This window comes from Dasypus novemcinctus, chromosome 4, assembly GCF_030445035.2.
Source record: "Dasypus novemcinctus isolate mDasNov1 chromosome 4, mDasNov1.1.hap2, whole genome shotgun sequence".
Classification (NCBI taxonomy): domain Eukaryota; kingdom Metazoa; phylum Chordata; class Mammalia; order Cingulata; family Dasypodidae; genus Dasypus; species Dasypus novemcinctus.
The window spans coordinates 78629033-78652683 of record NC_080676.1 but is presented as its reverse complement, the minus strand read 5'-3'; the positions used below and the strand labels follow the sequence as shown (position 1 = coordinate 78652683).

The window sequence follows — 23651 nt, the reverse complement described above, 5'->3', positions numbered from 1 at the left end:
ACTTTTAGGAAAGGTGTTATGTAAAAGAAACAGGGTCTTGGGTATAAAGAAACTGAACTGGGAGATGTGGAGTCATTCTGGAGTTAGTATGATGAAGGTGTGTGTAAATATGAGAGAGAAAACACACACAAACAAGTATGAGCACATGCTTACATTCATGATAGAACACTTGTAATGAGTCCTCTTAACCATGGTTTTTCAGGTACTAAACCCCTTTCTGGTTGTTATCTTCATCCCGTTGTTTGACCTTGGCCTTTATCGTCTGGTCTCCAAGTGTGGAATTAACTTCTCGTAAGTGTTCACTGTACCTGGATTCCATACTAGCTCATTCTTTGCCCAGTTTGACATAGATGCAATGCCAGAATTATTCTACTAAGTGATGATTGGTTTGGGTTTATCATTTATCTGTTCCAATCTGTGCATATTAAATTGAGTACTTATTCATACTGGAGGGTAAGGTCTAGATCTTGGTAATTCTTATTTTATATAGAGTGTTTAAGCTATTACTGCAGTCCTAACTGAGTGATATTGAGGTGGTAGGTCTAGGCTTCATGGAAAGTCAAAAGGTAGACAAAGGAACAGACTGGAGAGAAGAAGGCCATGTGATAGTGGAGGCAGATATTGGAGTACTGCATCTACAAGCCAAGAAACACTGCAGATTGCGAACAAACACTAGAAGCCAAAGGAGGCAAGAAAGGATTCTCCCTGTGGATTTCAGAGGGAGCACGGCCCAGTGAATCAAACCCTTAATTTCAAACTTCTAGCCTCCCAAACTGTGAGACAATGCATTCTGTTGTCTTAAGCCTCCGAGATTGTGGAGCTTTGCTACAGTAGTTTTAGGAAATGAATACACATAGATACTCTATAGACTACAACCTTGTGTTATACCAGTCTTCCCGCCCCCCTTCCTCTCTGTAGATGTTAGACTTGTAAAATTTGACCCAGAATGTTTTCAAGCTTCCTCCCATTCCTGATTTAATAGTGATTTCCTTTTGATGACCACTTCACTATGTTCAAATGACTTCTTGTCATTTTCTCATGCATTGAGCAGGTATTACCAAATTCAGTACCAAGGAACTTACTTTTAGTAAGATAGTTACAGTATATGTATGCATAGCTATAACACAAGGTAAAATACAATAATGCCCTAAGAAGATAAAAATGCCAGGGAATTTTAGAGAAGGAAGAGAATCCTTTCTCCTGGCAGGGTCAAGAAAGACTTTTGAAGAATGGAAAAATTAGGCAATGCATATAAAGTTTTTGTATAAAACTTGGCAGTGGTAAATGCTTAAGAAATCTAGGCTGTATTACATTATTATTGTTATTATGACATAATGGAAAGCTAAGGTAGAGGTAGGAATATGTGGTACATTACAGAGAAGAGTATACTTAAGATGAACGTCTCTAGTAAAGGGAGAAAGAAGGATTTGAGAAGGGGACTTCCTGGAAATACTTTGAAAAGTAATTGGAACTAAATCAGGAAAGATTTTATGGTAAGATAAGGAGTTTGGATTTTATCTTTTAAGTCTAAAGTTTAAATATAATCATCTCTTCCATTCCTCTGCAGATCACTTAGGAAAATGGCTGTTGGTATGATCCTTGCAAGTCTGGCATTTGCAGTTGCAGCAGTCGTACAGATAAAAGTAGATGTGAGTACGGTATATCTTAAGTTGCACGAGAGCAGGACAATGTCTGTCTTGTTCAATACTGACTCCTTGTACTTGTTATGTAGGAGGTGCTTAATAGATATTTGTGATAAAGGAGTAGATAACGGGGTAAGAGTTCCAATGCAAAATGAGGCCCACCTCCCATCAGAATGGTTCAGAACATCTTGTTAGGAGATGCCCAAACAATAATATACAAAGTATTTAGCTGTCTTTTCAGAATTACAAGTTTATGTGATGTCTTGCTAGCTACTTAAGCAGACTGAAAAGCCTCTATTGGGGAATGAGGTATGAGGATACAGCTTAGTTAAAAATAACATGGCATTGGTGCTTGCTCCATTGAGCTGGCATTTCTCTCTTCTCACTGCAGAATTTTCTAAGCCAAATGCTTTTCAGAGGAAGAAATCTGTGTCCTCTTGACTAGCTGGGCTAATCTGTCAGAGAGACAGGACTGAAAGATGCCTTCTCATTGTGTCTGAAGGGTTATTCGCTGATGATTCTGCTATGTGTTCTCTGTCCTAAGGGAATGGTGCCACCCCAGCCAGGTTCCCAAGAGATATTCCTACAGGTCTTAAATCTGGCAGATGATGAGGTGAAAGTGACAGTGCTGGGAGAGGAAAACAATTCTCTGTTGACAGAAACAATCAAATCCTTTCAGGTGAGGTATGGGCCAGAGTGAATTAGAAACATATTCAGATTGTACTTTAAATGATCGGCATGGCTGTTTTTATTTACACACAAAGTGTCAGCATAAACTAGTGTTTAACAGCATGAACCTGTGGAGCAAACTAAGTCAGTTCAATTCCTGATTCTGCCACTTCCTACCTCTAAGACCCTGAAAAAGCTACTCTATTTTTAAAGTTCAGTTTCCTCATTTGTAAAGTGGCAAAAATTTCCACGTCGTAAGCTGTTGTAAGGATAAGTATTATTATAAAGTGCTTAGCCTAGTGTCTGATACACTGTAAGCTCTCATAAGGTTGTAATTTGTTGTTGTTGTTATTCTTCTTACTGTTATTTCAAAAACCTTCCTAATTCACAAAGACTTCTGGAAAGGCTTGCCTTGCATATTTCCACATGCAGTCCTATAAATATGCTGAAATATTTATTTTAAAAGAACAGATTTTAGTAATAAAACTAATATACATTAATTGTTGAAGATTGGGGAATATAGAGACATAAAAATATCCCTAATTCCATCACCCAAAGATAATCACAGTTAGCATTTTAGTATCAATGAATGAACAAACTATTTTTAAATGTAACTTTTTATTGAAAAATAATATATTCATGAAAGTATACAAATCATTAATGTATAACGCAATGAAATTTTTTCTTTTTTTAGTGAAGTTAGAGGTTTACAGAAAAATCATGCATAAAATAGAGCTCCTATATACCACCTTGTTATAAACATTTTACACTAGTGTGGTACATTTGATACAATTGATCAATGAACATTTTAATAATTATGCTATTAACTACAGTTCATGGTTTACGTCTGTGCCAGAGAGTCCTTTGTTTATATTTTAAAATTTTTATTCTATTAACACATATACACCCTAAAATTTCCCTTTTAAACACATTCAAATATATAATTCAGTGCTATTAATTTTGTTCACAGTGTTGTGCTACCAGCACCACATCTATTAGGAAAATTTTTTGGTCATCCTAAAAAGAAACTCTGTACAATTTAAACATTATCTCTTTACCATTTAAGCATTCCCTACCCAGACCCTAGACTCTAAAAAACCATATTCTAGTTTCTGACTCTATGAATTTGCTTTCTTTCATTATTTCATATCAGTGAGATAAAGCAATATTTGTCCTTTTATGTCTGGCTTATTTGACTCAACATGATGTCCTCAAGGCTCATCCATATTGTCATGTGTCATTTGTTTTAATGGCTGAAAATAATATTGCATTGTATGCATCACAATTTATTTATCCATTCATCGGTTGATCTTTTGGCAATTGTGAATAATGCCACTAGGAACGCTGGTGTGCAAATACCATAATGAGTCCCTGCTTTCAATTCTTTTGAGTATATACCTAGAAATTGGGATTGCCAGGTCTTATAGCAGTTCCATACTTAACTTTCTGAGGAACTGCCAAACTCTCTTCCACATTGACTGCATCATTGTACATTCCCACCAAAAAATGAATGACTGTTTCTATTTCTCCACATCCTCTCCAACATTTATAATTTTCCATTTTAAAAAATACTAGCCATTCTAGTGGGAATGATATGCTATCTTGTGGTTTTGATTTGCATTTCCTTAATGGCTAATGATATTGAGCATCTTTTCATGTGCCTGTTGGCCATTTGCATATCTTCTTTGTAAAAATATCTATTCAAGTCTTTTGACCTCTTTTAATTAGGTTGTTTTTTTGTTGTTGAGTTGTAGGATTTCTTGTATACACTGGATATTAGCCTTTATCAGATATGTGGTTTCCAAATATGTTCTCCCATTTTATATATTGCCTTTTTTTCCTTTATTCTTAAAGGAGCTTTAGATTATATAAATGTTACATTGAAAATGTTACACTCCTTCCCCTTGCATACCTTTCCCCATTAGCATCATCTTTCATTAGAGTGGTACCTTTGTTACAATTGATGAACTCATATTGAAGCATTGCTACTAAGTATGTTCTATAGTTTACATATGGTTTACACTTTGCACTGCACAATTTTATAGGTTTTGATGTATAACAAAATATATAACAACTTGTACTTATCATTGCAATATCATGCAGAACAATTCCAACGTCCCCAAAATGCCCCATGTTATACCTGTCCTTCCCTCTAGGCTATCTTTTTACTTTAATGATGAAGTGCTGTGATGCATAGACATTTTAAATTTTGGTGAAGTCCCATTTATCTATTTTTTTTTTCTTTTTTTTGCTTGTGCTTTGGGTGTAAAGTCTAAGAAACCATTGCTAACAAACGGTCCTGAAGATGCTTCCCCAAACTTTCTAGTCCTAATTCTTATATATAAGTTTTTGATCCACTTTGAGTTGATTTTTCTGTATGGTAAGAGGTAAGGGTCCACCTTCATTCTTTTACATATGAACATCCATTTTTCTGAGGACCATTTGTTGGAGAGACTGTTATTTCCCAATTAAGTGTACTTGGCACCCTGGTAAAAAATCAGTTGACTATAGACATAAGGGTTGATTTCTGAACTCTCAATTTGATTCCATTTGTCTTTATGTCTGTCCTTAAGCCAGTACCATGCTAGTTTGGGTACTGTGGCTTTGTAATAAGTTTTAAGATTAGGAAGTGTGAGTCTTCCAACTTTGTTCTTCTTTTTCAAGATGACTTGGCTATTTGGGACCCTTTACCATTCCATATGATTGGATTTTCATTTCTGCAAAAAAAGACTGTTGGGATTGCATTGACTCTGTAAATTGCTCTGGGTAGATTTGATATTTTAACAATATTTTGTCTTCTAATCCTTGAAGAATGGCTTTCCTTTTATTTAGGTCTTGAATTTCTTTTAGCAATGTTTTGAAGTTTTCTGTGCGCAAGTAATTTACACTGTTGTTTAGATTTATTCCTAGATAATTGGATTCTTTAGTTGCTTTTATAAACAGATTTTTTCTTCTTCTTCTTCAGATTGTTTATTACTGCTGTATAGAAACATGACTTTTTTTTTGCATGTTGCTCTTGTACTTGTACTTTGCTGAATTTGTTTATTCTCATAGTTTTGTTGTGCATTTTTCAGGATTTTTAAATATATAGGATCATGTCTTCTGCAAATAGGGAAAGTTTTACTTACTCCTATCAAATTTAGATAACTTTTTTCTTTCTCTTGCCTAGTTGCTCTAACTAGAAGTTCCAGTACAATGTTGAATAATAGTGGTGACAGTAAGCATCCTTGTCTTGTTCCTTTTCTTAGAGGGAAAACTTTCAATTTTCCACCACTAACTATGATGTTAGTAGTGGCTTTTTAAATACATGCCCTTTATCATAGTGAGGATGTTTCCTTCTCTTTCTAATTTTTTTTGTGTGTTTTTTTTTACAAGGGGTGCAAGATTTTGTCAAATGTCTTCACTATATCAATGGAGATGATCATGTGTTTTACCCTTTTTTCTATTGATGTGGTATATTACATTAATTGATTTTCTTATGTTGAACCACCTTTGCATTTCTTTGATAAATGCCACTTCATCATGGTGTGTAATTCTTTTAATGTGCTGTGGGATTTGGTTTGCTGGTATTTTGTCAAGGAATTTTGGATTTATATTCATAAAGTACATTGGTCTGTAGTTTTCTTCTCTTGTAATATCTTTATCTGGCTTTGGTATGAGGGTGATGTTGGCCTCATAAAATGAGTTAGGGAATATTCTCTCCTCTTTGATCTTTTAGAATGATTTGAGCAGAATTGTTGTTACTTCTTGGAATATTTGATAACATTCTATGAAGCCATTTGGTCCTGGGCTTTTCTTTGTTGGAAAGTTTTTGATTATGGGTTCAGTCACTTTACTAGTTATTGGTTTATTGAGATATTCTATTCTTCTTGATTCAATGTAGGCATTTGTGTGTTTCTAGGAATTGGTGCATTTCAGTTGGGTTGTCTTATTTGCTTTCATTTATGGTCTTAGTTATATTTGTTATCTCTCTTTTATTTCTTAGTCTAATAAAAGTTTGTTGATTTTATTGATTTTTTAAAAGAACCAACTTTTGCTTTTGTTGATTCTCTCTATTGTTTCTTTATTCTCTTTTTCATTTATCTCCTCTTTAATCCTTGTTATTTCTTCCTCCTGTTCACTTTGGATTTAGTTTGCTCTTCTTTTTCTAAATTCTCCAATTGTGAGTTTAAGTCTCTGATTTGAGATCTTTCTTCATTTTTGATGTAAACATTTTGAGCTATAAATTTCCTCTCAACACTGCCTTTGCTGCATCCCAAAAGTTTTGCAATGTTGTAATTTCATTTTCATTTTCCTCAGGATATTTCCTAGTTTCCCCTGTGATTTTTTCTTAATCTATTGGTTGTTTAGGATGTTATTTAATTTCCATGTATTTGTGAATTTTCCAGTTCTTTAAGTTCCAGTGAACTTAAAGTCTATTTTATCTGATATTAGTATATCTGCATCTCTCTTTTGATTATTACTTGCATGGTATATTTTTTCTAGCCTTTCACTTCCAACCTATTTCCATGTTTGAATTTAAGATGAGTCTCTCTCTCGCACTTTTTTTTTTTTAGTTAAACTTTATTTCCACTTCACAAAATAAAATAAAAGTCAAAAGGCAGCCTAACAAATTATGGAAGCATTACTCTGACAAATTCTTTCCAGGCACATTTATTTTAGTAATCCTAACAACAAATTCAGTTGTTTTCCCAGTATTCAGAAGGTACATAAATAGCACAGATTGGTTAAATGACATGATCAAAGTCTCCTTGTTAATGAAGAAAACAAATGCTTAATCACATTCATATCTCATTAAACTAAACCCCTTATTCTTTTTTAATCTTTAGTATTGGTATAGTACCTTCTTTGCCTTTGCTACAAAAATTATAATATTACTATTAACTATAGTCCATAAGTTACATTAGTTGTATTTTTCCCATGTACCACCATATTTTTTCTTTTTAAACAGATCAATTTTATTGGTACATTAACAAAGCACACAATTCATCCAAAGTATGCAATCAATGGTATTTGGTATAATCATATCATTGTGCATTCATCACTTCATCATCATTAGGGCATTGTCATTATTTCAATAAATAATTATAATTTTTTAAAAAACCAGACAAACAAGAAAATTCTTCACCTCTCAATCTCTCTTTGTTTCCCCTGCTGTATATAGGTGATATTTCTGGCTATTCTTGCACATTTATTTATTTATTAAACAGTTTTATTGAGATATATTCACATACCGTACAATCTATCCAAAGTGTACAATCAACAACTTTTAGTATAACCACAATGTTGTGCATTCATCACTACAGAAAAAACTTAGAACCATTTCATTTCTCCAAAAAGAAAAACTCCACATCCCTTAGCGTGCTTTCCCTAGCCCTACATAACCACTAATCTAATTTCATCTTTATAAACTGATTTATATTTACATTTTTATATAAATGGAATCATACAATAAGTTATACAATATATTTAATTCATAGTAGCATGGTCATCATACAGTATTTGTCCTTTCGTTTCTGACTCGCTTCACGCAACATAATATCCTCCAGGTTCATCCTTGTTGTCATATGCTTTACGACTTCACTTCTTCTTACAACTGATATTATTCCATCATGTGACTACAGCAAGTTTGTTTATCCATTCATTGGTTGATGGACACCTGGGTTGTTTCCACTTTTTGGCAATTGTGAATAATGCTGCTATGAACGTAGGTGTGCAAATGTTGATTCGTGTCCCTGCTCTCAATTCTTCTGGGTGTATATCCAGGAGTGCTATTGTAGGGTCATATCCACCATATTCTTAACCCTTGCAGTAGAACATTCCTGTATTTATATTATTAACCACAATCCTCATCTACCACCAAAAATCACAATGTGATATAATCACTAGATTATCCTGTCTTTCAATTAATATTAACCTCCTTAGACTACCCTTTTCAGCCACAGTCACATTTATGAATCAGCAGTGTTTGTTATACTCATTACCATATTTACAATTGACCTTATTAAATATGTATATACATATATACATTCATTATCAGCTCCCTCTTCTCAACCCACATTTTGACTCTTACTAAAGTATACTCTGTAGTTTAACTCCATAAGTGTACTCATACTATTTAGTTCATATCAGTGAGACCATACAATATTCATCCTTTTGTGTCTGGCTTATTTCATACAACATAATATCCTCAAGGTTTATCCATGTTGTCATGGCCTCCGCAGTTGGTTTCTCTGAATAGTATACCATCGTATGGATATACCACATTTTGTTTATCCATTCTTTGGGTTGCTTCTGTCTTTTAGCAATTGTGAATAATGCCACTATGAACACTGGAGTGCAAATATCTATTCACACCCTTGCTTTCAGTTCTTCTGAGTATATTCCTAGTAGCAGTTTTACTGGCTCATGTGGCAGTTCTATATTTAGTTTCCTGAAGAACTTCCAAATCATCTACCACAGAGCCTTCACCCTTTTACACTCCCACCAACAGTGAAGGTGTGTTCCTATTTCTCCATATCCTCTCCAGCACTTGTAGTTTTCTGTTGTTGTTGTTTAAATAATAGCCATTCTATAAGGCATAAAATGATATCTCATTGTAATTTTGATCTGCATTTCCCTAATAGCTAGTGATGTTGAACATTTTTCATGTGCCTTTTGGCCATTTGTATTTCCTCTTTGGAAAAATGTCTATTCAAGTCTTTTGCCCATTTTAAAATTGGGTCACCTGTCTTTTGTCATTGAGTTGCTTGATCACTTTATATAACATGGAAAACAAACCCTTGTCAGATATGTGGTTTCCAAAGATTTTCTCCCATTGAGTAGGCTGCCTTTTCACCTTCTTAACAAAATCTTTGACCTTAATGGAATAAAATTGGAGATCAATAACAGGCAGAAAAAGGGAAAATTTATAAATAGATGGAGATTAAACAATACATTCTTAAATAATCAGTGGGTCAAAGAAGAAATTGCAAGAGAAATCAGTAAATATCCCCCGATGAATGAAAAAGAGAGCACAACATATCAAAACTTAGGTGATACAGTGAAGGCAATGCTGAGGGGGACATGTATAGCCCTCAGTGCCTACATTAAAAAAAAAGAGCTAAAATCAAATACATAAATGCACACTGGAGGACATAGAAAAAGAACACCAAACCAATCCCAAAGCAAGCAGAAGGAAAGAAATAATAAAATTAGAGCAGAACTAAATGAAATGGAAAATAAATCATTAGAGAACATCAAAAGAACTAAAAGTAGGTTCTTCAAGAATATGAACAAAATTGGAAAGTGGATGTAGCTCAATCAGTTGGGCGCCCACCTTCCACATGGGAGGTCCTGGGTTCAGTTTCTGGTTCCTCCTAAAGAAAATGAGCAAGATAGTAAATTGATGCAATGGGTTGGCACAGTGAGCTAATGCAACAAGATGACACAGTGAGATGACACAACAAAGAGACACAGTGAGGAGACATAACAAGCAGGGAGTGGAAGTGGCTCAAGTGATTGGGTGCCTCCCTCCCATATGGGAGGTGCCTGGTTTGGTTCCTGGTGCCTCCTAAAAAGAAGACAAACAGGGATCAGAGAGTGAGTAAAAGCAATGAGGGTGGGGGGTTGGGGGGAGGGAGAAATAAATAAAATAAATCTTTTTTAAAAAAAGGAATATAAACAAAATTGATAAATCCTTAGCTAGATTAACAAAGAAAAAAGAAGATGCAAGATGCAAATAAATAAAATCAGAAGTAAGAAGGGTGACATTACCAGTGAACCAGCGAACTAGACAACATAGATGAAATAGACAAATTTCTGGAAAACATCATCAAGCCACACTGATCCCAGAAGAAATAGACCTCAACAAACCAGTCACAGAAATTGAAACAGTCATCAAAAATCTCTCCCAAATGAAAAGTCCAGGACCAGATGCCTTCACACATGAATTCTGCAATCATTCAAAAAAAACCTTATACCAATCTTGCTCAACTCTTCTGAAAAAATTGAACAGGAAGGAATGCTATCAAACTCATTCTAAGAAGCCAATATCACCCTAATACAAAAGCCAAATAAAGATATTATAAAAAAAGAAAATTACAGTCCAATGTCTTTAATGAAGATAGAAGCAAAAATACTCCACAAAATACTTGCTAACCAAATCCAAAAACACATTAAAAATTATACATCAGGATCAAGTGGATTTTTGTACCAGGTATGCAAGGGTGATTTAACATAAGAAAATAAATCAGTATAATACACCACATTAAGAAGAAAAAAATCACATGATCATTTCAAAAGATACAGAAAAGGCATTTGACAAAGTACAACATCCTTTCTTGATAAAGACCTTCAAAAGTTAGGAATAGAAGGAAACTTTCTCAGTATGATAAAGTGCATATATGAAAAAGCCACAGCTAATATTGAACTTAATGGTGAAAGACTGAAAGCTTCCACTGAGATCAAGAGCAAGAGAAGGATGCCCACTGTCCCACTGTTATTAAATATGGTGATAATAGTTTTAGCTAGAGCAACTAGGCAAGGAAAAGAAATAGAAGGTGCCCAAATGGGAAAGGAAAAAGTAAAACTTTCTTTTTTTTTTTTGCTGATAATATGTTCCTATACTTAGGCTATCCTGTAAAATCCACAAGAAAATTATAGTAAAGTGGTGGGATACAGGATTAATATGTAAAAAAAAATCATGTTTCTAGATACTGCTAATGAGAAATCTGTGGAAGAATTCAGAAAAAAATCCATTTACAATAGCAACTAAAAGAATCAAATATTTAGGAATAAACTTAACCAAGGTTGTAAAGGATCTGTATTCAGAAAAGTATAAGACATTGCTAAAAGAAACCAAAGATGATCTAACTAAATAGAAGGACATTCTGTCTTCATGGGCTGGAAGACTAAATATCATTATGAAGTAAATGCTACTCAAACTGGTGTATAGATTTAATGCAATCCCAATAAAAATTCCAACAGCCTTCTTTTTAGAATTGGAAAAACTCAGTTATCAAATTTATCTGGAATGTATGGGTCCATGAATATCCAAAACTAGCTTTAAAAAGAAGAACGAAGTTGAAGGACTCTCCCTTTTGAATTTTAAAGCACATTATTTAGATACAGTGGTAAAAAACAGTATGGTACTTGCATAAGGATAGACAGATTGACCAATGGAATCCAATAGAGAGTTCAGAAATAGATCTTCAGTGATTTTTTACAAGGCTGGTGAACCCACCCAGCCTATCCAACAACTGGTGCTGGAAAAACTAGATACCCACATCTAAAGGAAAGAAAGAGGGCAGAGCATGGGTAGCTCAGTGGTTGAGTACACATTTCACATGTACAAGGTCCTGGGTTCAATCCCTCCTAAATGTATATAAAGAAAGGCCCCATCACACACCTTATATAAAAATTAGCTCAAAATGGATCAAGGACCTAGATTTAAAAACTAGAATCATAAAACTCCTGGAAGAAGATGTAGGGAAACATCTTCAAGATTTTGTGGTAGGCAGTGGGTTCTTGAACCTTACACCCAAAGCACAAGCAAGGAAAGAAAAAATAGATAAAGGGGATTTCCTCGAAATTAGACACTTCTGTGTTTCAAAAGGTGAGTGTCTTGTGAACATCATATGGCTGTGCCATGGGTTTTTATCCATTCTACCAATCTTTGTCTTTTGACTGTAAAATTTAATCCATTTATATTTAAAATAACTACTTTTAATGCAGTGCTTTCTTCTGCCATTTTGCTATTTTGTCTTTTTACATTATATCTTTTTGGCCCACATTTCTTCCATTGATGTCTGCTTTCATATTTATTTAATTTTTTGTACTGTACTGATTTGAGTCTCTTCTCATTTCTTTTTTCATGTATTTTCTTTGTGTTTATCATGGGGCTAAAATTTAACATCCTAAATCTATAGCATTATATTTGATTTGATACCAACTTATCTTCAATAGCACACATACACACTGTTACTATATACCTCTGTCCTCCCACATTTTTTGAACTTGTTACAAATTATATCCTTGTATATTATAGGTCAAAAACCTAAATTTGTCATCACTTTTTACCCACTTGCAATGTAGCACCTGTTGGAAGTAAGAAATAGAGATACATACCCAAAATTATAATACAATATTATCAATATTTATAATTACCCATATGGTTACCTTTACTGGAGGTTTTTATTTCTTAATGCCTCTTTGATCCACCGTCTAGTGTCCTTTCCTTTCAGTCTGAACAACTTCATTTAGCAGGTCTAGTGGTGACAAACACCTTCTACTTTTGTTTATCTGGGGATGTCTTAATCTTTCTCTCATTTTTGAAAGAAAGTCTTGCCAGATATAAAATTCTTGGTTCACAGTTGTTTTCTTCCAGGACTTTAAATATTCCCTACCACTACCTGCTTGTCTCCATGGCTTCTGATGAGAAACTGGCATTTAATCTTCTTGGAATTCCCTTGTACATAGCTTGTTGCTTTTTTCTTGCAGCTTACAGAACTCTCCTTGTCCTTGGCATTGGACGATATGATTAGTATGTGTCTGCGCATGTTCTCTTTGAATTTATCCTGTTTGGATTCATGGGGCCTCTTGATTGTATATATTCATGTCTTTTGTTAAATTTGGTAAAATTTCTGCCATTATTTCTTTAATTTCCTTTTACCCTTTTCTCTCTTCTTCTGCATCTCCCATCGTGCATGTATTAGTATCATTAATATTGTCCCTTAGCTTCTTGGGCTCTGTTTGTTTTTTGTTGCTGTTGTTTGGTTGGTTGATTTTTAAAGATTTATTTTTTATTTATTTATTCCACCCCACACACATTGTTTTGCACCCACTGTGTCCATTCACTGTGTGCTCTCTCTGTCTGCTCATCTTCTCTTTTTTTTTATGTGTGGGTTTTTTTTAAGATTTATTTATTTTTACATTTATTTCTCTCCCTTTCCCCCCCACCCCCATTGTCTGCTCTCTGTGTCCATTTGCTGTGTGTTCTTTGTCCGCTTGCATTCTTGTTAGTGGCACTGGGAATCTGTGTCTCTTTTTGATGTGTCATCTTGCTGCATCAGCTCTCCGTGTGTGCAGCAGCACTCCTGGGCAGGCTGTGCTTTTTTGGCATGGGGCAGCTCTCCTTGCAGGGTGCACTCCTTGCATGTGGGTCTCCTCTGCACAGGGGACACCCCTGCATGGCATGGCATTCCTTGTGTGCATCAGCACTGCACATGGGCCAGCTTACCACACAGGTCAGGAGGCCCTGGGTTTGAACCCTGAACCTCCCATGTGGTAGGCAGATGCTCTATCAATTGAGCCAAATCTGCTTTCTTCATCTTCTCTTTAGGAGGTACTAGGAACCAAACCTGGCCTTCTATGTGGGAAGGGGAGGCTGAGCCACCTCAGCTCTCTACCTTGTTGGGTCTCTCATGGTCTTTCTTCTTTGTGTCTTCTTATTGCATCATCTTGTTGCATCAGCTCACCATGCCTGCCTGTCACACCAGCTCACTGTCTTGCTCATCTTCTCCAGGAGGCACCAGGAATTGAAACCAGGACCTCCCGTGTGGTAGGCAGGAGCTCAATTGTTTGAGCCTCATCCACTTCCTGTTTTTTTTATTATTATTATTTTTCTTTTTTGCTCCTCAGCATTAATCATTTCAATTTTCTTGTCTTCAAAATCTCTGATTCTTTCTTCTGCCTCTCCTGTGGCAGAGAGAAGTCAGGTGATCGTGGTATTAAAGGCCAGGATGTAAGAAACCTCTGAGAAGGAAGACTTATTTCAACCGGCCAGGCCTGGTGGACTCGTCCAAAAAGCCAAACCCAGAATAGGATTTTTGGGTCCCTTTTATACAAAGGATGTAGGAGCAGAGAGTCAAACAGTGCTTTTATGCAAAAAAGGACTTTATTTGTTAGTTTCTTAGAGTTTTAAGTGTTTGTCTGAGTACCAGATAGGTTTTGAATGAACATATCCCCCATATTCCAGGTAAGCTTGAAATAACATATCCCCCACATTCTAGAGAAGCTTGAATTAACATATCCCCCACATTCCATCTGGATGTAAGTTTGAATACACATTCAGTCTGCATCCTCCCTGTAGAGCCTATTGGGAGGCTTTCTATACCCAGAGGGAACTAGGCATACTTGGATATAGAATAAGATAAGTTTGAATTCATGCACAGGCCACATTACTTCCCCGCTTTGATGCCTGCTTAAGGTTGTTAAACCTCAGCATCACTATTGTCAGAATCTCTCTGGACTGACTGGTATGTATATAGAGCCATGAGATGGGCAGCTGTCTGTGTTTTTACTGTACCATTTATTAGGGCATGTGTCCTGCTTACAAAAAAAGGGAAGAGGCAAGGAAGTATGGTGCATCCTCCTATGAAGAAGGCAACTATTCCCACCAGAAGCTTGAAATTGTCTGCTATTGACTGCCAGTTTCCAAAGGGATTACGTAAATTTGAACCATTTCAGGTCTGCACTGGAACATGAGCAATTTTTACCATTTTGTTTGTAATTTCATTGATAACCTTTCCAGTGCTATTTAGTTCAAGGTAGCAATTAGAGAGATTGAATTTTCTGCAAACTTCCCCTTCAGCTGCCAGGAGATAGTCTAAGGTGCTAGAGTTTTGATAGATAGTGTTTCTGAATTTAGTTTGCCATTTGGCTAGTAAGTTTGGAGCATGGGTGGTTTCATTAGTTATTATTTCTACCATGGCTTGTAAGCAGATGAATCAGTTTAGCATATAAATAGGGGTTTGATAACCCCACATGCCATCCTTCACCCAAGTTGCTGGCCCACAGTACTGGATTATACGTTCAGGGGGCCATTCTTCACTTCCTCAGATAATGGCAGCCCTTTTTTCTCTTATGTTTTGATATACTGGTTGGCTCAGCTCTTTCCCCTCTGCTAAGGGAATGAGGAAGAAGGAGGGTTTTATTGTACTAAGCATACAAGTACCACACCAATTTTGGGGAAGTTCTCAGAATGTGACTTTCCCATCAATCCAGTACAATTTGGGGGCAGTAAAGGGGTCCTTTGCAGTGGACTTCCATACTGTGATGAATTTGGGGAAAGTACAATTTATGAGAATGAGGTCAGATTCATTCCATGTTCCCCAAGGCTCTGTTGTATTGTTGGTGTGATTTTGGAATCTTCTCCCTATACATGTTTGGTTTCCAACAGATATAGAGGAGTTTAGGCATACCCTTGAAGCACAGTATTTTCCTATGACAGAAGTTTGCAAGGGCCACATACCATCCAGGGGGATGGCTGGGAGGGCAGTTTCATTATATGATTGGCTATAATTGTATTTTCTAGTTTCCCAGGGCCATTGGTCTCCCATATTTGTACCTCCACATACATAGCATGAGGAGACATTTAGGCTGCCCCTACTACCTCAGCTAGGCTTTTAAAGAGGTTTTTTGCTACTAATGGAATGGAAAAGGGTATTTCCATTTCTTCATAGAAGGAGCGGAACACAGAGTGGGCTTTACCTGTGAGTGGGTATTCCCGATACCCAAGCCAGATGTCGGCTCTTGGGTCTACTCCTTTACCATCAATGCGGAGGCCCATTTGGACTCCCTGGGTCTGCCAGGATTCAGGGCTAAAGATGGTAAGGTTTAAGGTGTTACACTGACCATGTGGACAGTTATTTGGGGCTGTTCCTTTGGTGAGAACGTCTGCTTGTCTAGTTGTGTCTGTGTCCCAGGTGTCCCAGGTGACACAGGACCAGTAGGACCAGTAGTATGCACCTATGTATTTGCACCAGAAGCCCCCCACCTTGGGCTGCACTTTTCATTTCTGGAGCACACATACACTTATTGTTATGAGTATATTCCTGCTCCCAGCTGAGCCCTCCACAGTCAGTGTTTCATGATATCCTGGAGTCTATAACCTGACATGCGTGAAATAGGAGGGACACTCTTTGGTTCCAGCTATTGACTGGGGTGGAGTTAAGTAGCTCCCTGTCTTGATTAAACACTCTTATTTCCCATTTATGGAAGACTGTTGGGGCTTGGGGTCATAGCAGGTTATTTGGCCAGATACATTACAGACCCTATAGAAGATTCCCTGAAACTGGCAGGTGGTTATATGGCCTTTGCAGGTGTAATGGCTGTGATATATTAATGTGGTATTGACGTGGGCCCCCGTTTGCACTTCTTGGATACACGGCTTATACTCTGTGGTGCTGACCTGAGACCAGGGGAAGGTAAGGGCTAGGAGTAGGGAAAATAACTGAAGGGGCATTGTAACCGGGATTAAACCAGATTCCCACTCTTCAGCTATGCATAGACCAATCAGCTTCCAAGGTGTGATTGGAGCAGAGCTTGGTGTTTTTTCCTCAACCTTTGGCCATGTGTGGACCAGTCAGCATCCAGGCTGTGACTGGAGCAGGGCTTGGCATTTTGTTCTTTCACAGGATGAGTTTGGTTGAGTTGTGGGTATCTGGAATACAGGTCCAGGGCTCCAAGGAAGCTCACTTGACCCAGTTATGGTGTATCCACGGGGTGATTTCAGCTACTTAACTGCAGTGGGGGTGGATAGAATGACAAGATAGGGTCCTTGCCATTGAGGGGTTAGTGGAGCTGTGCTGCAATCAGTTTACAATAGGTTGGCTTGAAGGGAAGGCAACACAGAACTTTATGAAATAAAGGGACAGAGAGATAGACACAAGAGAGGAGGTAAAGATGGGACCAGGGGACTCACAGCTTCTGGAACTGAGAGCCTCAACCCTAGTTTCCACTTCGTATTTATTGGAAACTGCCTAGCAGCTGTTTGCTATCAGAACTGCAACATCATCTACAATAATAGGGAACAACTGCAACATCTACAATAGAACAGGTGCAACATTTACAGTAATGAACAGGTAATTATTTTCCCACAGAGCCGATTTCCAGTCTTTGACCCAGACTGCGTCTCCTGGCTTGTAAGAGTGTAAGAATCTGCTTAAACTAATGGGGGCCCTTTCTTGGACCCAGTGGTGAAGATTTTGTAGGGTTTTCCCTGAACTGATCATTTGCTGAGCTATTGATAAGTTTTCTCTTTCTCTGAGATCCCCTTCTATATCTTGGTTTAAGGGGCAGGGGGCTCCCAAAGAGGATTTCATAAGGGGTTAGGCTTGGTTGGGCTGGCTCGAACATGGAGGAGGGCACTAGGGAGTACTTGCACCCATGTTAGCCCAGTTTCTTGGGAAATCTTGGCAATATAAGTCTTTATTGTATGGTTCATTTGCTCTACTTTCCCTGAGCTTTGAGGACGGTAGGCAGTGTGCAGTTTCCATCGGATGCGCAGTGCTTTGGCAATCTTTTGAGTGATTTCAGAGGCAAAGGCGGGTCCATTGTTGGAGCCAGTTGAGAGGGGTAGCCCATATCGAGGAATGATTTCCCTGGGCAGAGCTTTGGTCACTTCTTCAGCCTTTACAGTCCGAGTGGGGAAGGCTTCCACCCAAACAGAAAACGTGCAAGCAAGGACTCGGAGGTATTTGTAGCCTCTGGATCATGGCATTTCGGTGAAATCAACTACTAGATCTTCGAGAGGCATATTGCCAATTCGTTGGACTCCTGGGGCTCCTGTGGGTCCCTGGTGAGGGTTATTCTTTGCACATGTCACGCACCACTGGCATATGGTATTGGTGATAGAGGCTAGACTTGGGATATAGAGGAATCTTTCTAACACTTCTTTAAGATAGTTTTTTCCCAAGTGTGTGTTTTCATGGTAGTCCTGAACTATGCTTGTGGCTAATATTTGAGGCATGACTACTCTGTGATTGGGCAATGTCCACCACCCATTTGCTCCTTGTGTCCTGCTCTCAGAGTATCCACTCTCTCTCAGCTTGATTATATTACAGCTCACGGTGATTCAGAGGTTGAGGGATGAGCGCAAGCAGTATATACTGGAGTTTCTGATAATGAAGAGGTTGGGGAATGAGGACAGCGGCCAGGTCCTCAGATAGGGATCCCTCCCCTGCTACTCTTTTTGCCTCAGCATCCGCCCTCCAATTTCCTTGAGCAACGGGGCTGTGGCTGGTCTGGTGTCCCATCACGGACACTTTGATGGGCTCCCAAACTGCTTCTAGTAGTTCCAGAATCTGTGTGCCATATTTCATGTTCTTTCCTCCCGAGTGAATGAGTCCTTTTTGTTTGTATAAGGCTCCATGTGTGTGCAGGCATATTTGGAGTTTGTGTCGATGTTAACCTTGCCCCTGCTGCAACTTGTAGGGCTCGGGTGAGGGCAATGAGTTTGGCTTTTTGTGCTGATATGTTGTCCGGGAGATGCTGGGCCTCCACTGTGGTTTTGGAGGTCCCCACAGTGTATCCTGCTCACCAGTCACTGCCCTGAATAAAGCTACTCCCATCCGTGAAGCACTCCATGTTGGGATTTGGTAGTGGCTGGTCTTGGAGGTCCAGCCTGCTGGAATACACCTCTTGCAATGTCTCCAGGCAGTTATGAGTTGGAACCCCGGGCTCAACCAGTAGCAGGGTAGCATGATTCAGGGTTTTTATGAGTTCCAGTTAGACAGATGGATTTTCACATAATAGAGTTTGAAATTTAATCAGGAGGCTGTTAGTAAGCCAGTGTGTTCCTTTGGCTTCTAAGATTGTTACTCCTGCATGCAGAACCTAAACAATCATAGGCTGCCCAAGAGTTAATTTTATTGCTTCTAGTGTTAGCATTGCTGCAGCTGCTACAGCTTGCAGGCCTGAGGGCCATCTGGGCTACAGGGATAGATAGGCTTTGCCAGGAACCCAGGTACTGAGTGAGCACTCCCACTGTGATGCCTTGGCAATTATGGATGTAGAGATAGAACAATTTACTGAGATCTGGAAGCCCAAGGCTTGGTGCTTCCATTAGAGCCTGCTTGAGAATGGTGAAAGCATCTTTCTGTGGGCTTTCCCAGAGTAGGGGATCACAGTTTCCCCCCTTTGTGGCTTCATAAAAAGGGCGCATGAGAACCCCAAAATTGGGTCTAAATGTGGCAGAATTCATCTGCTCCAAGGAATTCTTGCAAATTTTGGCGAGTGCTGGGCTCGGGGAGGCTACAGATTGCTTCTTTTCTTTCAGGTCCTAATTCATGGAGTGCCTGTCCTATTTTATAACCTAGATATTTGACCTGAGGTAGGCAGATTTGGGCTTTCCTTTTGGACACCCAATAACTCTTTTGTTGCAGATGTTTTAAGAGAGCATGGGTTCCGCTAGCACAGTCTTGGTAGACGGGACTTCCAAGGATGAGGTCATCACATTGGAGGAGAAAACAGTTATGGCTTTCTGGTTTAAAGGATTTGAGATCACTGGCCAGGGCTTGCCCAAAAATAGTGGATGCATTTTTGAATCCCTGAGGGAGCTGTATCCAGGTTAGCTGATGCTATTCACTGGAGTTTGGACTGTCCCACATAAAGGCAAAAATCGGTTGACTCTGGGGTGCTATCCGAATGCAGAAGTAGGCATCTTTAAGATCTAGGCATGAAAAGTAGACTGCCAATGAGGGTAACAGCTGAGAAGAGTGTGTATCAAGCCAGGTGTAGGGTCACTACTGCTGAGTTGCCTGTTCATAAGTCCTGGACCAGGCAGTAATCACCATTAGCCTTTTTAACTAAGAAGAGTGGGGTATTCCATTGAAAGTCATACCTCACCATACTAAGAGAAGCCTCAGGCCATGATGACTTTTCCAGTTAAAGAAGTTAGTGGTAGTGAAGGGTTGGTACACAGATGATCAGTTTCCTCCTTGAATCTGGCCATCAGCATCATAATAAATTGGAGCTCAGGCTCCCCGTGGTCTGAGTTGTTGTCTTTCAGGGGCTCCTTCCTGACCGATGGTGGGCACTATGCTGCCAGAGGCCAAGATTGGCAGAGACAGCGGTTGCAGAGGTAAAGAGGCTGCATTGTTTGGAGAAAGTGGCTGGAAATAGCTGTGGGGGCAGCTGCGGTAGTGGCTGTGGAAACGGCTTTTGGGGGCGCAGCTGAGCTGTGTTGCTTGGTGAAAGCGGTTGTGGCAGTGGCTGTGAAAATGGCTGCGGGGTAGCACTGCTCAGGGAGGACAGTGGCAGAGACTGCTGTTGAAGCAGCAAAGATGGGCTGCTCAGGAAGGATGGTGGTGGAGACAGCTGTGGGGGCAGTGAGGACGTGCTGCTCAGGGAGCATGGCAGTGGAGATGGCTGTGGGGGTGGTGAGATTGCATTGCTCTGGAAAATGGCTGATCTCCATTCCTCAGCACTGGCACGGTAGGAGCAATTGCGTAAGGCAGCAGGAGGTCATTTTTGTCTGGCCCTTCTAGAATGGGTGGATCAGCACTAGATTTGGGGCTCACTTCCTCTGGACCCTTTGCATGGCACTTGTTTGGCCTGGTTCCTGGGACAGCACCTCTGGGCTTTTGTATCGAGCTAATCCTGGCTTCTTTAGTCGTACATTTCCCTAACCAGGGCAGGCTTCAACTCACGGCATCCTGCCAGGCATCAATATACTGGGTGCCCTGGTTTTCAGGTTACTACGTTGTGGACTTTATGGATGATCCAGGGGTCAAAGGTGCCCTCCTGGGGCCAGCCCATGCCAAAAGTCAGCCATTCTAATTTAAAAAGATGCTAAGCTTTCCTGACTGGAACTTTATGCTGTATACAACTCCATGGAACACTCGGGGAAAGTTTTTCAGCATACAACCTAACGGGGTCCTACTTTGTTTCCATCCTGTGTTGATGCTGTACAACGCTCACTCAGCCTTTCACTTTGTCCGTCTCTGGCTGCGTCCCTTGCAGGAACTTATGGCACCTCTTAGCCTCAGCAAGTTGGTATAAGCTCCCAACTCAGGAGAGGGTCCCTTTGCAGGGAGGCCTCCAGACTGCCCTTGACCAGATGAGGCCATCACAGAACTGCAGACTGGGACTCCGCATCACCCCACAGAAGTGTGTCTCTGCATCTCACTCAGTCTCCACAGTCACCTGCACACAACTACCCTCCTTCCTTTCCTTTCTTGGACCTAGAGAAGATGGGTTTCTCCCTTCTTCTCGGGAGTACTAGGGTCATTTTCGAGAGCTGATCAGGTTCCCCTCCTTGCTTTTCAGAATTAGGCTTTTCCTGTGCTATACCTGCATGAGTCTTACCTGTCTGGCATGCAAAGCTCCTTGTTTCATTCTCATAGTACAGTCTCTTTTGAACCCTCCGGTGCCTCTAGTTTCTCTGGGAGTGCTCCAGTGGAGTCTGCAACCTCTTTCTGGACTAAAAGGAGTCCAGGGTGCCCAGGGCTGGGGTTTGCCTGAACCCTCCCAGCCTTCTCAGGGGCATCCGAGAAGGGCAATCAACCTTTGCCACCTCTGGCCTTCTCAGCAAATTCCGGATGAGTCCCCAGAGATGTTGTGGCAGAGAGAGGTCTGGTGATCATAGTATTGAAGGCCAGGATGCAAGAAAACCCTGAGAAGGAAGATTTATTTCAACCAGCTAGGTCCGGTGGACTCCTGTCAAAAAATCCGAGCCCAGAATATGCAGAGGATGTAGGAGTGGGGAGTCAAATGGTGCTTTTATGCAGAAAGAACTTTCTTTGTTAGTTTCTTAGAGTTTTAAGTATTTGTCTAAGTACCAGATAGGTTTTGAATTAACATATCCCCCACATTCCAGTAAGCTTGAATTAACATATCACCCACATTCCAGGTAAACTTGAATTAACATATCCCCTACATTCCATCTGGATGTAAGTTCGAATACATATTCAGTCTGCATCCTCCCTATAGAGCCTATATCACTTAAGGGCTTTTTGGGAACTAGGCATACTTGAATATAGAATAAAATAAGTTTGAATTCATGCACAGGTCATATTACCATTTCCAATCTGTTGTTGAAACCATCTAGGGAATTTTTCATTTCAGCTATTGTGTTCTACTCAGTATTTCTTTTGGTTCCTATTAAGAATCTCCAAGAGATTCTCATATTGATTATTATTTTCCTCATATCCTTTAGTTATTTCTCCATTTCTTTTTTTATTCTCTTTGATCACACTGAGGATCATTTTTTAAAAAAGTTTCTGTCTGATAAATCTAATGTCTGGTTCTCTTCATTGTTATTTTCTGGATTTTTATCTTGTTCCTTTGGGTGAGTCATCATATCCTGCTTCTTTATTTGTTTTGTAATATTTTGTTGCACCCTGTGCTTTTTATTATTTTGAAGTTTAACTCTGGGAGTTAGTCCCTGAGCTGTGAATTTCTTACGTTTGAATACAGCTAGTGATGTGACAGAGATTTTCTTGAATGCCAGGAGATAATCAAAACAAACAAAACAAAGCAAAACACACCTTTCACAGTCTTTGCAAATTAGCCCTGCTTTGGCTGATGGTCTCTTTTAGAGCTTAACCTTCTGTATTAGTCAACCAAAGGGGTGCTGATGCAAAAATACCAAAAATTGGTTTGTTTTTATAAAGGGTATTTATTTGGGGTAGGAGCTTCCAGATACCAGGCCATAAAACATAAGTTACTTCTCTCACATAAGTCTATTTGGAGCAAGATGGTTGCTGACGTCTGCGAGGGTTCAGGTTTCCTGGGTTCCTGTGTTCCTGGGGCTTGCTTTACTCTGGGTTCAAGGTTTTTTCTTTCCTGTTGTTGACTTCCCTTCTCTCTGTGTGCTGACTTCCCAGGGCTCCAGCTTAAGTCTTCAGCATCAAACTCCAACATCAAAACTCCAACATCAGAAAACCCTCAACTCTGTTCTTTGCCATGTCTTTTTGTCTGTGAGTCCCCACCCACCAAGGGGTGGGACTCAACACCCTAATCATAACTCAGTCATGCCCAGGTACAGATCAGATTACAAGCATAATCCAATATTTCTTTTTAGAATTCATCAATAATATCAAACTGCTACACCTTCTTATCAAGAAGATTGACCTGAGGCAAATGTGAAGTGCAGGATTCTCTCTGTCTTATCTGAGCCTTCAAGAAGCCACAGAGCCTGCTTCTTTTCCTGGTTTTGTACTTGCAAGAGGCCTTAGAATTCCCCATTTATAGTTTATAGGAGTTATAGTGAATGCCCCCTCTTCTCCCTTTGAAATAGGCTTTTACCTCCTCCTGGGTGCTCTTTTGAGTGACAATGCTGATAGTCCTTTTACCCTGGCCACTTCAACTTAATTGTTTCTCACATTGTCCCAGCTGTCTCCAAGCAGCTTCTATGCCCACAGGACAAATTCTGGGAGGATGATCCGCAAACAAGTTTTCACCTTAGTCTCTGAGACTTCTACCTGATAGACTGACACTGAAATACATGCACCCCACTATGTGCTCAGGGGCCATTCTGCTCCCTCTGGAACAGGGCCGGGGATCCACAATGGGAGCACAAGCTGGCTCCTCCCCACATTGTGTGAGAGGTTGAGGAGGGGCCAGCAAGTGTGCCAG

At 39.4% G+C, this 23651-nt stretch overlaps 1 protein-coding gene across 3 annotated transcripts in view; it reads left to right on the top strand.

The window, feature by feature from the left end:
- Positions 1 to 23651, top strand: part of SLC15A2 (solute carrier family 15 member 2) — a 51015-nt gene that overhangs the window by 17920 nt on the left and 9444 nt on the right. For 2 of the 3 annotated variants that reach the window (XR_011648661.1, XM_058295723.2), the window contains exons 13-15: positions 203 to 291; positions 1568 to 1649; positions 2188 to 2322. Coding sequence is in view for 2 of the 3 variants with exons in the window: in XM_058295723.2 (XP_058151706.1) it covers positions 203 to 291; positions 1568 to 1649; positions 2188 to 2322 (306 nt within the window). In the remaining variant the exon portion in view is untranslated. The remainder of the gene's footprint in view (positions 1 to 202; positions 292 to 1567; positions 1650 to 2187; positions 2323 to 23651) is intronic. The other variant, XM_058295724.2, reaches the window with a different exon arrangement.